The sequence below is a fragment of the Podarcis erhardii genome (assembly GCF_964252035.2).
Source record: "Podarcis erhardii genome assembly, chromosome: 1".
Classification (NCBI taxonomy): Eukaryota; Metazoa; Chordata; class Lepidosauria; order Squamata; family Lacertidae; genus Podarcis; species Podarcis erhardii.
Genome location: NC_138497.1, coordinates 116,944,668 through 116,959,005, shown reverse-complemented (window position 1 = coordinate 116,959,005; position 14,338 = coordinate 116,944,668). Strand labels below are relative to the sequence as shown.

The 14,338-nt window shown below is 41.6% G+C and overlaps 1 protein-coding gene across 1 annotated transcript; it reads right to left on the bottom strand.

Annotated features, from left to right (window-relative positions):
* Nucleotides 1–4,595: 4,595 nt before the first annotated feature.
* Nucleotides 4,596–5,808, bottom strand: LOC309334902 (putative CENPB DNA-binding domain-containing protein 1). Its single transcript, XM_081849637.1, has 2 exons — nucleotides 5,108–5,808; nucleotides 4,596–5,032 (listed from the first exon to the last, which is right to left on the bottom strand). The coding sequence occupies exons 1-2, from the start codon at nucleotides 5,588–5,590 to the stop codon at nucleotides 4,739–4,741; spliced, it is 777 nt and encodes a 258-aa protein (XP_081705763.1). The 5' UTR covers nucleotides 5,591–5,808; the 3' UTR covers nucleotides 4,596–4,738.
* Nucleotides 5,809–14,338: the final 8,530 nt, after the last annotated feature.

Below are 14,338 nucleotides of genomic sequence, written 5' to 3'. Positions count from 1 at the left end.
ATGTAAAATACGAAATCATGAGCATTGTGACCAAAAGTTGAGCCAAAAGATGAAATCCTTTAGATACAAAAGTAAAGGGACCCCTGACCATTAGGTCCAGTCGTGACCGACTCTGGGGTTGCGACGCTCATCTCACTTTACTGGCCAAGGGAGCCGGCGTTTGTCCACAGACAGCTTCTGGGTCATGTGGCCAGCATGACTAAGCCGCTTCTGGTGAACCAGAGCAGCACACGGAAACACCGTTTACCTTCTCGTCGGAGCGGTGCCTATTTATTTACTTGCACTTTGACGTGATTTCAAACTGCTAGGTTGGCAGGAGCAGGGACTGAGCAACGGGAGCTCACCCGTCGTGGGGATTCGAACCGCCAACCTTCTGATTGGCAAGTCCTAGGCTCTGTGGTTTAACCCACAGCGCCACCCTTGTCCCAAGATACAAAAGTAGCAGTGGGCAAATAGAGTATATTCTCACCTGCATCAGAGCACCCACGGAGCTTTCTATCAGGGTGCATTCTGTAATCTCATGAGTTCTGTAACTGAGCTTGTGTCACAATCCATAAAACTAATGTGTAAAATATCAGAAATAAGCACAGGAGTCTATTTAATTATGGTCTGGTTGCCTATTTATTGCTTTTATATGCATTGCCGAATCCTACAAAATTACTGTTTTGGAACAAAACAAAACTATGTCCTCTCTTTTTTCTTGACTTGGTTTCTTGTCTCCCTCCTGCCATAGAAAATTACAACAATTTCAACTTTCAAATTTATATTTTAAAAAGCTTATTGGGTTTGCAGTTGTAGAGACAGAGACTGACATTATGCATTCTTAAAATGTGAAGCACAACAAAGAAAGTTCAGTGGGCTTCAAAGCCCACCAAAATCAATGGGAATTGTGAATTTAATTTTGCGTTATTGTTCACAAAGGGATGCAAGTGAATTTAAATCTATCTGAACTGAATCGAGTACGTGCGAAAACCAAACAAAAACACTGCAGCGCATGGTGAATTCTAGATTGCTTGTCCTTGTTTTTAATGCTCAGTTTTGAGTGTCACTCTTCTGAGGATAAGTTGACAGGTGTAAGTAACAATAATAATATACAGCCATGTCAGTTAGATATGAACCTGATAAAAGCCCCTTCCACTGAAGTGAATGAGCACATCTAACTCAGCTTTTGTTCTGTTCACTCATTTGCAAGAATGGGTTTGTGCTTTTCCCCGTTATTTTTCACAGCTAAAAGACAGGTCTGTTAAGCAACACATTTCTCATCCAGTTGTCCAGTGTACTTGTCACGTGGGGGCACCACAACAATGGCTAGCATAAAACTGAAACCAAAGTCCCAAACTACACATTATACAATGGTACCTTGGGTTACAAACACCTCGGGTTACAAACACTTCGGGTTACAGACCCCACTAACCCGGAAGTAGTACCTCGGGTTGAGAACTTTACCTCAGGATGAGAACAGAAATTGTGTGGTGGTGGCAGCGGGAGGCCCCATTAGCTAAAGTGGTACCTCAGGTTAAGAACGGTTTCAGGTTAAGAATGGACCTCCGGAACAAATTAAGTTCATAACCAGAGATACCACTGTACAGGATGCATTATTGGATATAGTATAATTTGGGGGAGGGGTGTTAGAAGCGGGAGACCCAAATATCAGATGCTGTGGAAGCTCAGACATGGTGGGTAGAGGAGTTTGATCGTTCCCGCTGCTGTGATCCTGGCAAAAATATATGCCCATGCGGACAGAAACCTTCCATCAGTGCCAATGGGTATGAGTAACACTTTGGAGATTGACATGCCGTTGGGACCAATAATCCCAATAATTCAGTGAAAAGAGCATTGGCCTTTTGCTGGCTGCAGTTTGTCAGGAGCGACTTGTTGTGTGAGATTATAGAGCCATCAATGGACAATCCAAGATAAACCATGCCATTTAATTGTCTACGTGCTGAGACAAATAGCAAGCTTGCCTTAAGAGGAAGCCTGCATTTCTATGTTCATCTTTCTTTCCATATACTACTTCAGTGAGTTAATGGTGATTCAATCTATTCGGAGCTGGAAGCTACTTCTCTAAGCTGGAGCATTTGAATGAAAAATGGGCAACCCACCCAGCCAAATCTCCCTTGGCCAAATGATCCCATTTAATCAGTGTTATTGTTTATATCTAGACAGGGGCTTTTAATCTGAGTATCTATCTACTAATTCTAACTAAAGGAAAGGAAATGGCGGGCAGGGAGGAGGGAGACAGAGTGTAAGTATCATTGCTGAGTCAGTTTTTCCTTTATCTATCTATCATGACAAACACGGCAGCAGGCAGGTGCGGCCCTGACTCCAGAGGAGTCTTGCTTTCCCCCAGAGGATTCTCAGGCTGGGTCAAGGAAACATCTGCTTCACAATCCTGAAAAGGATTCTCTCCCCCTCCCCGCCCGACTCTTCTTCTGTCTGTGTGTGTTCTCTTTTTTGCCACTTTTTCTTTGGTGTGTACATAATGTCTGGCAGCCTAATCAAGCATGCACGGTAAATTCTGTACCTAACAATATCCACTCCTGGTGTCCTTTAGATCAGGAATAGCCAGTGAGGTGCCTTCTAGATATCTGTTGGACTACAACTTCCCATCAGCATCAGCCAGCATAGACAATGGTCAGGAACAATGGGAACCCTGGTCCAACAGCATCCTGCCTGTTGTCTGATACTTGAGATGGATCTACACGCATGGTTTTTAACATTAAGGAAAGGTTAAGGGATGGTTTTGATAACATAGACGGGCACATGATGTCCTGCTTTTTATGTTCCTAATGCTCTATTACCTTCTCTTTTTTATCGCATAATTTTTAATTGTTTTATGAGACTATATCGGTGAAGCACTGCTCGTATATCCCTATGTCGTTTTTTACCTTTTTTTACTGCGTTCAAACTGTGACACCCTCCCCCCTCAAATGGTATCCATCAAAGAATATGAAGAAGACCTGCAGAAGGGACGTGGAAAAGAGTTAAGAGCCTCGGACATAAGATCTCCAGGTTGATGGACTGTATGGAGTTGACAGAAGTGACTGGCAGAATCCGAGACCGGGGAGAGAAGATGGTGGAAGAAGATTGGAAAGTTTAAAGTTTATATATAGAAATATTGTAAAATTAATGAGTGATAGAAAAATGTTGGAATGAAATTTTATGGCCTTAGTGGAAATGTTTTAAGGAGTTAAGCTTAAATAAGTATACTAGTTTTAATGGAAAATAAGATTAAAAATATGTTAAGACATTTATATGACAGAAAATAGAGAAAGAGGGAAAGGAATTGCTGAGACAACTAATAGAAATGGAATACAAAAAGGGAGGTGAGAGGAGGTCGATGAAACAAGGGAATGAAAGATAGAATATGGAAAAAGTATGATGTATGTTTTTAAATTGTTTTTGTATTGTCTTGTTTAGTTTATTGTGTTTAGTTTAATGTGTTAAGGTTGTGTTTTGTATAGTTTATATATTGTAGTGTATTGTTTTTTTCTCTTTTTTGTTCTTTTTTTCTCTTTTGTCTTCTTTCTTCTTCTTTTTTATTGTAAGTTTTAAAAGTAATAAATATTATTTATTAAAAAAAAATGTTACACCAGAGGGCGGAGCAGAGCAACCAGCGACCAGTAACAGAAAAGAAACAGAGTTTTGGAAAATGGTGTGGCTGGGTATTACTGTACTTACAATTGAAGAAAAAAACCAAGGTAAAAAATGTTTTCATTAACAAATATGCCCTGTGACATTTTAGAACGACATATCTAATATCATTCTAATAGGAGGAAATAACGTTAAACAGGTCAGTGTAGCTCCAGCCTTGAAAAACTTTCCAAGGCCGCAGTCACATGGCAATTTATTCCATTTCATGTTATTTCCCTAACTGTTAATTTCCGCATTATATTTGAACTTTCACAGGAAGTAAAAGCAATTTCTGGAACTATAGTGGAAGTATAGTGGATTAGAGCTTTGGCACACATTTCCATTATTATTTGCTAGCAAGTTTTTTTCTGGAAGCAAATAACACGGAAATGAGCACTAAACTTGCACTAAACGATCATCACAATAGGGGAAAAACCTTGCAGCTATAGATATACGGAGAAGAAACGCTCACTAAAATCCTGACAAGCTTTCTCAAGGACTTTTTTAAATATGAAAACTGCTGCAGAAAAGTAGAGAGCTGAACTTAAGGATGAGAAAAAGATGAGAAACCAACATTTGACAGATTGGTCCATCCCTAGGTGTAAACAGGAATGAGCTGCTTCCTACTGAGTCCTTGGTTTTCTAGAACTGTCTTCTGTGTTATTGAGTTGAGTGCGTTGTCTTTTTTATATATATATATAAATATTTATTAAAGTTTTTAAATATAAATGCACAAATAATAAACGATCTTGCTTCTATCACAACAATTTCATCACTTCTTTGGACTCCCTCATGTCTCCCGCTCCCATTTACAGTGGTGCCCCACAAGACGAAATTAATTCGTTCCGCAATTTTTGTCGTCTAGCGAATTTTTCGTCTTGCGAAGCACGAAATCCCATAGGAATGCATTGAAAATCAATTAATGCGTTCCTATGGTCAAAAAAAGTCCAAACAAAGCCAAATTTGGTACAACAACAGTTTATTAACTGCTCTTTAAAGTCACACATACTGTAAAGAGCAGTTCAAAAATTGAAGGGAAAATAAATTAACTTTATAAACATGACAGAAAAACATTTAAAAATCAACAAAGTGTACAGTACATTTTCTAAGACTCTGGGGGACCACTCGAAGAAGGCTCCTCTTCCACTCTTTGCTTCTTGGTCAAGAACCTGTCCATAGTCTGCTGCTTTATCCGCCTTTTCAGCAGCTCCCTGAAAGACGACATGACCCTCGTATCATAAAAGTTCCCAGCGTCATGTGCCACGTGCTTCTCATGGTGGTGTAGATCTGCAAAAGTCTGCACCTCCTTCCACTTCTGGCAAATGTCCCTCAGTCTTTCGGAGGACAGCCGTTCCTCAGTTGCTTCCTCCTCTTCCAGTGAGGCCTGCTCCTGCGCAGCCTCTGCCTGCAGAACGTAGCCCTCCGTCGTCACAACCTCCAGGAACTCCGCTGCAAAGTCTTCAGCCGCAGGAACATCAGAACTGGCAGCCTCTCCATGCCTGACCACACTGTGGATGCCAGATCTTGTCTTGAACCGGTCAAACCAACCTCTGCTAGCCTTGAAGACTTCTGGCTCGGCTGAGGTTCCTGGCTGTTCCCGGATGAGGTCAGCGTGCAAGGCCTTGGCCTTCTCACAAATGACGGCCTCAGACACTGTGTCCCCTGCACGCTGCTTCTCTTCTATCCAGATGAGCAGCAACTTCTCGACCTCCTCCAGGACAGCTGGGCGGTTCTTCACGATCCTGGTGACTCCCTTGGCTGCATCAGTCGCCAGGATCTTCTCCCTCATCTTCAGGATGGTCCCGATGGTCGATGGGTTCCTGCCGTACTCCCTGGCGATGTCCGTCACACGCATTCCACCGTCGTGCTTCCAGATGATCTCCTTCTTCATTTCCAGCGTCACCTTCTCCTTCTTCCTCTCGCCGGCCACCGCAGCAGCAGTCTTCTTGGGTCCCATGGCAGCACAGCTCCTACCTTCGTAAACTCAGAAACAGAAAAAAAAATCAGTGATGTGCTTCAAACCCAAAAAATACAAAAGCAGCCAGCCACCCACCACACAGAAATTAAAACCCAGAACCAAGGCCTTGAATCCCAAGCACCCCAACCCCAAATCCAAAATCCAAAAACCCCCAAAAAAGTTTTAAAAGTTTAGCTTACCAAATGGATGAAAGAGAAGTTCTGGAAAAGCTTCAACAATCAACCACCAACGTCCTCAGAAACCTCAAATGGCTGCAAAATAAGTTTAGGAAAAGCTTCAAAAATCACCAATGTCTTCAAAAACCTCAACTGCTCCCACAGACACGCACCAACCCACCCACAACACAGAAATTGCAAACCCCTCCCCAACTGCTCCCCCAGCCCCTCCCCAACTGCTGCAAACCCCTCCCCAACTGCTTCCCCACCCAGACAAAAAAAAATTTCAAAAAATAACAACATGGCCAGCACTCAGAAATTCAAACTCAGAAAAATTTTCAAAAAAAATCAACCTGGCCCAGTGGTCACAGAAAATCATAAAAATTCCCAAAAAAGGCCCACAAGCCCCAAGATTATCGCAAACCCCTTCCCAACACCAAGTCCTTGAATCCCAAACACCCCAACCCAAAATCCAAAACCCCCCCAAAAAGTTTTAAAAGTTTAACTTACCAAATGGATGAAAGAGAAGTTCTGGAAAAGTTCTGGAAAAGTTTTGGAAAATCTTCAAAAGTGAGCAAAGTCTGAGAAAAGGCTACCAAACCACGTGCTAACAGTTGCTCCTCGAAGTCAAGTCGCAACTGCAGCTGCTCAAGCTAAGCACCCTTGGTTTTAACGGTTTTTACACAAAGGAAACAAAGTCGCGAGACGTTTTCGTTTTGCGAAGCAAGCCCATAGGGGAATTCGTCTTGCGAGGCAAATCGCGGGCGAAAAAACCTTTCGTCTAGCGAGTTTTTTGTCTTGCGAGGCATTCGTCTTGCGGGGCACTACTGTACATCGTTAAAAATTTTTTCCAAACAAATTATCAACTTGTTTACAATCTCATGTCCACTCATTCAAATATAATCTAACACTTCTTCCAAAAAATTTTATATTTTCTTTAGTCTCACTTATCATCAAATTTAAATCTAGTTTAGTGGTGGCCAGTTTTTTATAATCTAGCATCCTTCTTAACATTCAACCAAATTACAATGTTTTTGTAGATACATCTTGAATTTCTCCCAGTCTTCCTCCATCTTCTCTTCTCCCAGATCACGAATTCTGCCAGTCATCTCGGCCAGTTGCATATAGTCCATCAGCTGCATCTGCCACTCTTCCAGTGTGGGTAGATCTTGAGTTTTCCAATTTTTTGCGATGAGAATCCTTGCTGCCGTTGTTGCATACATAAAAAATGTTCGATCCTTCTTTAACACCTTCTGGCCGACAATACCCAGAAGGAAGGCCTCTGGTTTCTTTGTGAAGGTATACTTAAATACCTTTTTCAGCTCATTATATATCATTTCCCAGAAGACCTTCACCTTAGGGCATGTCCACCAGAGGTGAAAGAATGTTCCTTCATTTTCTTTACATTTCCAACATTTATTATCAGACGAATGGTATATTTTGGCAAGTTTAACTGGGGTCATGTACCATCTATATATCATTTTCATTACATTTTCCTTCAGAGCATTACATGCGGTGAAGTTCAGCCCAGTGGTCCACAACCTTTCCCAGTCCTCAAACATAATGTTATGCCCAATGTCCTGTGCCCATTTTATCATAGCCGATTTAACCATTTCATCTTGTGTATTCCATTTTAGCAGCAAGTTATACATTCTAGATAGTACCTTGGTCTTTGGTTCTAACAATTCTGTTTCTAACTTCGATTTCTCCACCTGGAACCCTAACTTTTTGTCATTTTTAAAAACCTCTTTAATCTGAGCATAATGTAACCAGTCTCGCACCTTATCCTTCATTTTCTCCAAACTCTGCAATTTCCAATTGTCTCCATCTTTTTCTAATATTTCCCAATATTTTGGCCATTTGGCCTCCATATTGGGTCTTTTTCGGGCCTTAGCCTCCAGAGGTGAAAGCCACCTTGGAGTTTTATTTTCCAATAAGTCTTTATATTTTGTCCAGACATTAAACACTGCTTTCCTGACAATATGGTTCTTAAAGGCCTTATTGATCTTAACTTTGTCATACCATAAATATGCATGCCAACCAAAAGCATTGTTAAAACCTTCCAGGTCCAGTACGTCAGTGTCTTCGAGAAGTAGCCAGTCTTTTAGCCAGCAGAAAGCTGCAGCTTCATAGTACAACTTTAAGTCTGGCAGGGCAAAGCCCCCTCTTTCTTTCGCATCTGTTAATATCTTAAACTTAATTCTGGGCTTTTTGCCCTGCCAGACAAATTTAGATATATCTTTCTGCCACTTCCGGAAGCACTCCGTTTTGTCCACAATCTGTAATGTTTGAAACAAAAACAACATTTTTGGCAATACATTCATCTTAATAGCAGCAATTCGGCCTAACAAAGAAAGCTTCAATTTTGTCCAACTATCCAAGTCTCTCTTAATTTCAGACCAACATTTTTCATAGTTATCCTTGAATAGACTCAGGTTTTTTGCTGTTATGTTTACCCCTAGGTACTTTACCTTTTTAACCATAGTTAGTTCTGTTTCTCTCTGAAACCGTTCTGACTCTATGTCTGTCAAATTTTTTCCTAGCACCTTGGTTTTCTGTTTGTTTAATTTAAATCCCGCCACCCGACCAAAGTCCTGAATCAATTGTAATACTCTTTTCGTACTAGAGAGTTGAGTGCGTTGTCTTCTACTCCCCAGTCAGTGAAGGGGTAGAATTCGTTGTCATTCAGAGTCATTTTTCTTAAGAGGACCAAGCTCCTGAGGACTTAGGCTGCTATTTGTAATGTAATAATGGGGCCTCCATGCAGCCTACTGAGTAGAGCAGGCATCCCCAACCTGCGGCCCTCCAGATGTATTGGCCTACAACTCCCATGGTTCCTAGCTAACAGGACCAGTGGTCAGGGACGATGGGAATTGTAGTCCAAAATAGCTGGAGGGCCAAAGGTTGGGGATGCCTGGACTAGTGCATACCCTCCAATATTTGTCAGATGAAAATAGGGACTTTTCTCATTCTCCCGCAACTGACCCTCCCATTTTTGGTCCCCCTTCCTCTACTGTCGCAGAGCATTTCCACTACCACTACACCAATGGGACACAGCACATACACCCTCCACTGTCCTGAGAAAACCCCTTAATCCCAGTTTTATTTTATTCTTTGGTACACCAATAAATAAAGTTGAGAAAGGGGCAAGATTAGACACGGATGCACAAAACATTTCAAAAAAATAAATAGATAAATCAAGACTCCTTGCTCTCTGCTCTGCTTCTCCTTTCTTCCTGCCCAGGGCAGCCCTGTCCTCTCCCTGCACCTCAGAGCTGGTGTGTCATGTGAGACCGGACCTTAGCAGTGGCAGCCAGGGTGGTGTAGTGGTTAAGAGCGGTAGACTCGTAATCTGGTGAACTGGGTTCGCTTCCCCGCTCCTCCACATGCAGCTGCTGGGTGACCTTGGGCCAGTCAGACTTCTCTGAAGTCTCTCAGCCTCACCCACCTCACAGAGTGTTTGTTGTGGGGGAGGAAGGGAAAAGGAGATTGTTAGCTGCTTTGAGACTCCTTAGGGTAGTAATTGTTATGTACTGAAGTTCTCACCCTAGGCCAGCAGGGGGCTACTGTAGATCCACATATGCAAATAAGGGATCAAAAGTGACGTTCAGTGATTGGATAGTTACAGAAAGTTGTTACAGTTACGTTGTACTGGAGCTCTATATAAGCAGGCTGGATGAACCCTTCAGTTCTGGTCTGTGAATAAACAAGAGCTGTTTGAAGAATCGCTGTGTCGTCTGATATGTTCACCCACAACTTAACAGTAATAAAGTGGGATATCAAATCCAAACTCTTCTTCTTCCTCCTCCTCCTCCTCCTCTTCCTCCTTGCCCACTCTCCAGCAGCCACTATGAGCTGCGCAAGGGAGGAGGCTGGCAGCAGCGGCCATGGAGAGGCAACGGGATGCTCCCTCACAGCTGCCACTGCCGCTGCCTGCTCATCCTCCTCCCTAAACTTGGCAGCAGTGGTACTGGAGGCAGGGGCAGAGCAAGGTGGATGCAGTGGGGGCGGTCCGCCCTGGGTGTCATCACCCAGGGGGGTGACGTTCATCACCCAGGGGGGTGACGTTCAGCGCGCCATCCACCCACGACTCCCGCCTACCCCAAGCCGTCGGGGGAAGAGGGCGAGTTGCGCTGCTTTGCCAGTGGCCTTCCCCCCTTCCTCCTTTGCTTTGACAGTCCCACGCTCCTGGGCTGCTGTAGGAGGCAGGCAGGCAGGCAGGGAGATGACAGGAAGGAGGCTGGTGAGCAAACAAACATAGGGTGGAGGGAAGGAGAGAAGCAGAAGCTCCCTCAAGTCAGGACCCAAACCCTGTAACCCCCCAAAGCTCAAAACCTTTGGTGAACTGAACCCTCCCCTGAAAAAAGCTCAACGACTTTGGTCAATATCCTTCCCTGAAAAAATGCTTAACAGCTCCTGGCAAGGACAATGGGTAGATCACAGCCAGTATTTTTATACTGTGAGTAGATTGCAGTCTCTTGGGAGTCCAACTAGATTTCAATGTAGGGGATGACAAGAAAGTTTCTGCGCCGGGTACCACCTGACCTTGCTATGCCACTGGCTGGAGGAGGAAATAGGGACATTCAGGGATCAAATCAGAAGCCAGGATGGATTTTGTGATTCTGGGACTGTCCCTGGAAAAAAGGGACACTTAGATTTAGGGCAAGGAGTAAGATAGAGATGTAAGATGTCATTAATATTAGCGTATGGTGAAGTTCATCAGACATCAAAAACAGCTTTTAGTTCAAAGCAGTGATGGGAGAGTACAGCATCGTTCCTGATCCTGTTAATAATGCTGCACGTGTAGAAATCTGTCCTACGGATGCTTTGTAGGCCTTTGGGACATTCGCTCCCACCTCTGCTTTTAAAAAGAGTTCCATGGACCAGAAAAGCGAATGCAAATTTTGCTGAGAAATTCTTCTGCTACACGTTCAGCTTCTGGTTGCTGTGCTTAATGCTGCTACCTACCGTCAGCTTTTGTTCTCGTTGCTGCATTTTAAAATATTTATTGTTTAAGACCTGCTGCTTTTATTGGTATTATAGCCATGGTGTGCTGCCATGGGGGCTCGTATTCATAGGCAGAAAGGCAAGAGAGAACTGTAAGGAATAAGTAAAATAAATAAATGCAGACGGAGAAAACAAAGGGAGAAACCAAGAAAGCACTTCTGTTAAAAAGTCTGTATTTAAAGCTAATGAGTGCATCCCCCTAAATATATGGTACAGGTTTATCTTCCCCGAAATAAGACAGCAACCTAGTGATTTTTAAATTTCTACTTTTTTTACTATTTTGTTAATCTAATCACAAACTTCTGTGCTAGCATGTATCATCAAATAATAATCAGGCATGCCCCCTCCCTCAAAAAGAAAAAGGATCTATTAGCAGCAAAATTTGGCATTTTCTTCTTCTCTTTGCTTCTTGGAGGAGTGAGCATGTGAAGCACTGCCTGTGTGGATCACCCAAGTCAGGTCATTCATGATACAAAAGAGCTTTTTGAATCCATTAATAACAGCAAAGACAACTGGAAAAAGCTCAGGTAAATATGAACTCTGCCACTGGATGATGTCAGTTGTCCAATAATTATATGCTTAATCACTTTGCCTTGCTTTAGTGTCTTCGGAATCAGTTCCTGCGGTCAAAGGGGAAGAAATTAGCATCTTAACAGATAAGGGTACAATGCTAGGACAGCAGAGAGCTCTGAGGTCATATCGGATTTGAGCAAGAGTTGTTTTGCAGTGAAAGTGGGGTGATCTCTAGAGACCAGCCTTCAGCTGAAAATGATTTCCCTGTTTATAAATATGCATTGCCTGACTTTTCTCTCCCCAGCCCCCAAGTTATTATGTTTTGACAACAGCCTCAACTCCCAGGAGCCAATGGAGTTATTTAAAACGACAGGTCTCCTCTTGAAATTGTCTGCATTCGTGTGGCTTTCCCCGCTTTTCGTACCATCTACAATTAAAAATTAAAAGCTAGACATTTCATCGGGATAATTTAGAGATTTAATCCTTGCCTATCAAGGCTCTAAATTACTATCAAAAAATCTTATTGCTGGATAATTGAGCGTTAATTGCAAGGAAACAGCCAATTTTCTTCTCAACTGTTGATGGTTTGCATTTTCAAAATAAAGCAGCGAAAGCAAAACTGATCCTGATGTTCTTCTGTAGCTTTCCGTTAGCAATCATTAGAAGTAAAGATTCCACAGTTTCATTGATCAGAGTCAGCTTACAGATATTCTGAGACGCAACATGAAAACAAAAACAGATTTGCCAGATGTCTCCCTGTGGAGGTCCTGGCACACATGGGGCTGTGCATAGGAAAATGTTGCTAGCATGTCCCAGCTGACTGGGTCTTTCATCATCATTTGAGCCACAAAGTCCCTGCCATTCCTCTAACTTCCTCAAACTCTCCATGACTATATGTGCATTAAGACTCATTTTGGTCTAGGCCCTCCAAGTTGCAAGGATCACCTCCTAACTACCAAGCCTTTCAAGCTTGGGAGTACCTGGTCTGTATTTTACATTTTCCATCTCTAACACTAAATCAATGCATAGCTAAACTCATTTGACATTGAATTCAGGTAGGTAGCCGTGTTGGTCTGACGCAGTCGAAATAAATTAAAAAATAGTCCAGTAGCACCTTAGAGACCAACTAAATTTGTTCTGGGTATAAGCTTTCATGTGCATCTGAAGAAGTGTGCATGCACACGAAAGCTTATACCCAGAACAAACTTAGTTGATCTCTAAGGCGCTACTGGACAATTCTTTCATTTTTTTCATATGACTTTGGTTTGCCTATCATCTTCTCTATGCCTGAACTTATTTTCTGTTTCGTGCTCGCTTCGGCAGCACATATACTAAAATTGGAACAATACAGAGAAGATTAGCATGGCCCCTGCGCAAGGATGACACGCAAATTTGTGAAGCGTTCTATTAAAAAAAACAACACTTATTTTCTGTTTCCTTTTCAAAAATATTTCAAAGTTTTGCTTTGGTTATTGAGAAGTTCTGGTCCAATCCCATAGACACACCCATATACTTGACCTCATGTTACTGCTGAGATAGATGATAGATATAGACAGAGATAGATAGATAGATGATAGATAGATAGATAGATAGATAGATAGATAGATAGATAGATGATAGATAGATGATAGATAGATGATATAGATAGATAGATAGATAGATAGATAGATAGATAGATAGATGATAGATAGATTAGATAGATAGATTAGATAGATAGATGATAGATGATAGATAGATAGATAGATAGATAGATAGATAGATAGATAGATGATAGATAGATGATAGATAGATAGATGATAGATAGATAGATAGATAGATAGATAGATAGATAGATGATAGATAGATAGATAGATAGATAGATAGATAGATAGATAGATAGATGATAGATAGATAGATAGATAGATAGATAGATAGGTAGATAGATAGATGATAGATAGATAGATGATAGATTAGATAGATAGATAGATAGATAGATAGATAGATAGATGATAGATAGATATAGATGATAGATAGATAGATAGATAGATAGATGATAGATAGATAGATAGATAGATAGATAGATAGATAGATAGATAGATGATAGATAGATATAGATGATAGATAGATAGATAGATAGATAGATAGATAAATAGATAGATAGATAGATAGATAGATAGATAGATAGATAGATAGATAGATAGATAGATGATAGATAGATCATAGATAGATAGAGATGAGAGCACATGCTCTGGATACAGAAGATCCCAGGTTTGATCCCTAGTTGGACTTGGAAATACTTTGGACTGAAACTCTGGCAAGCCAATGCCAGTCAAAATAGGGCAGGAAAAGTGGGGGACCACTTTGATATGGTAGGCTGGATCCTAAAGTAGCCACCCTTCCATAGGTCACTTTTGACAGATGGGCAGAACTGCCTACCTGCCCATCACCTGACATCATGTTCCATGCCTGCTGGAAAGCTTGCGTCCTGTTCTCGGTTTAAATGCAGCACCAAATGCAAGCCCACTACCAAACAGAGCAGGTTCTAGTGTGGCTTTCCTTCTTGCTAAGAAAAAAAGTCTGATCTTTTGAGGAAGTGGTTTTCTTGCACAAGAGCTCTCATTCAACTATAATTTCACAATCTGAGCTTGCTGGTATGTGATTGAATTTCCCCACGCACCCCGGAAAATAGTGACAGTCTGGAAACACATTTTGGGTATGGTCATTGGCGCCAGAATCATTAAAAAACAATAATTTATATTTTATCAAGGTGACTTCAGTTAAAAGAAATAAAATGATACAGGGGGAAAAGAAGGAAAAGTGAGAGGGAGAAAAACAACAACAGAGATACATATAAAAGCAAAAATATAACCCCCAAAAAGCAATATACGATATTCCCATACATTCTTGTATCAATTGGTATAGTGTTATCGTCCTAGAGCTTTTGTAAATGTTAATAGCTTACTACATTTTGTATAAACACATCCCAAATATTATCATATTTATCCATACAGAGCCTGCGTCTGTAAGCAGTCCGTTCAGAAATTGCCGGTGATATCATATCATCAGTCCATTT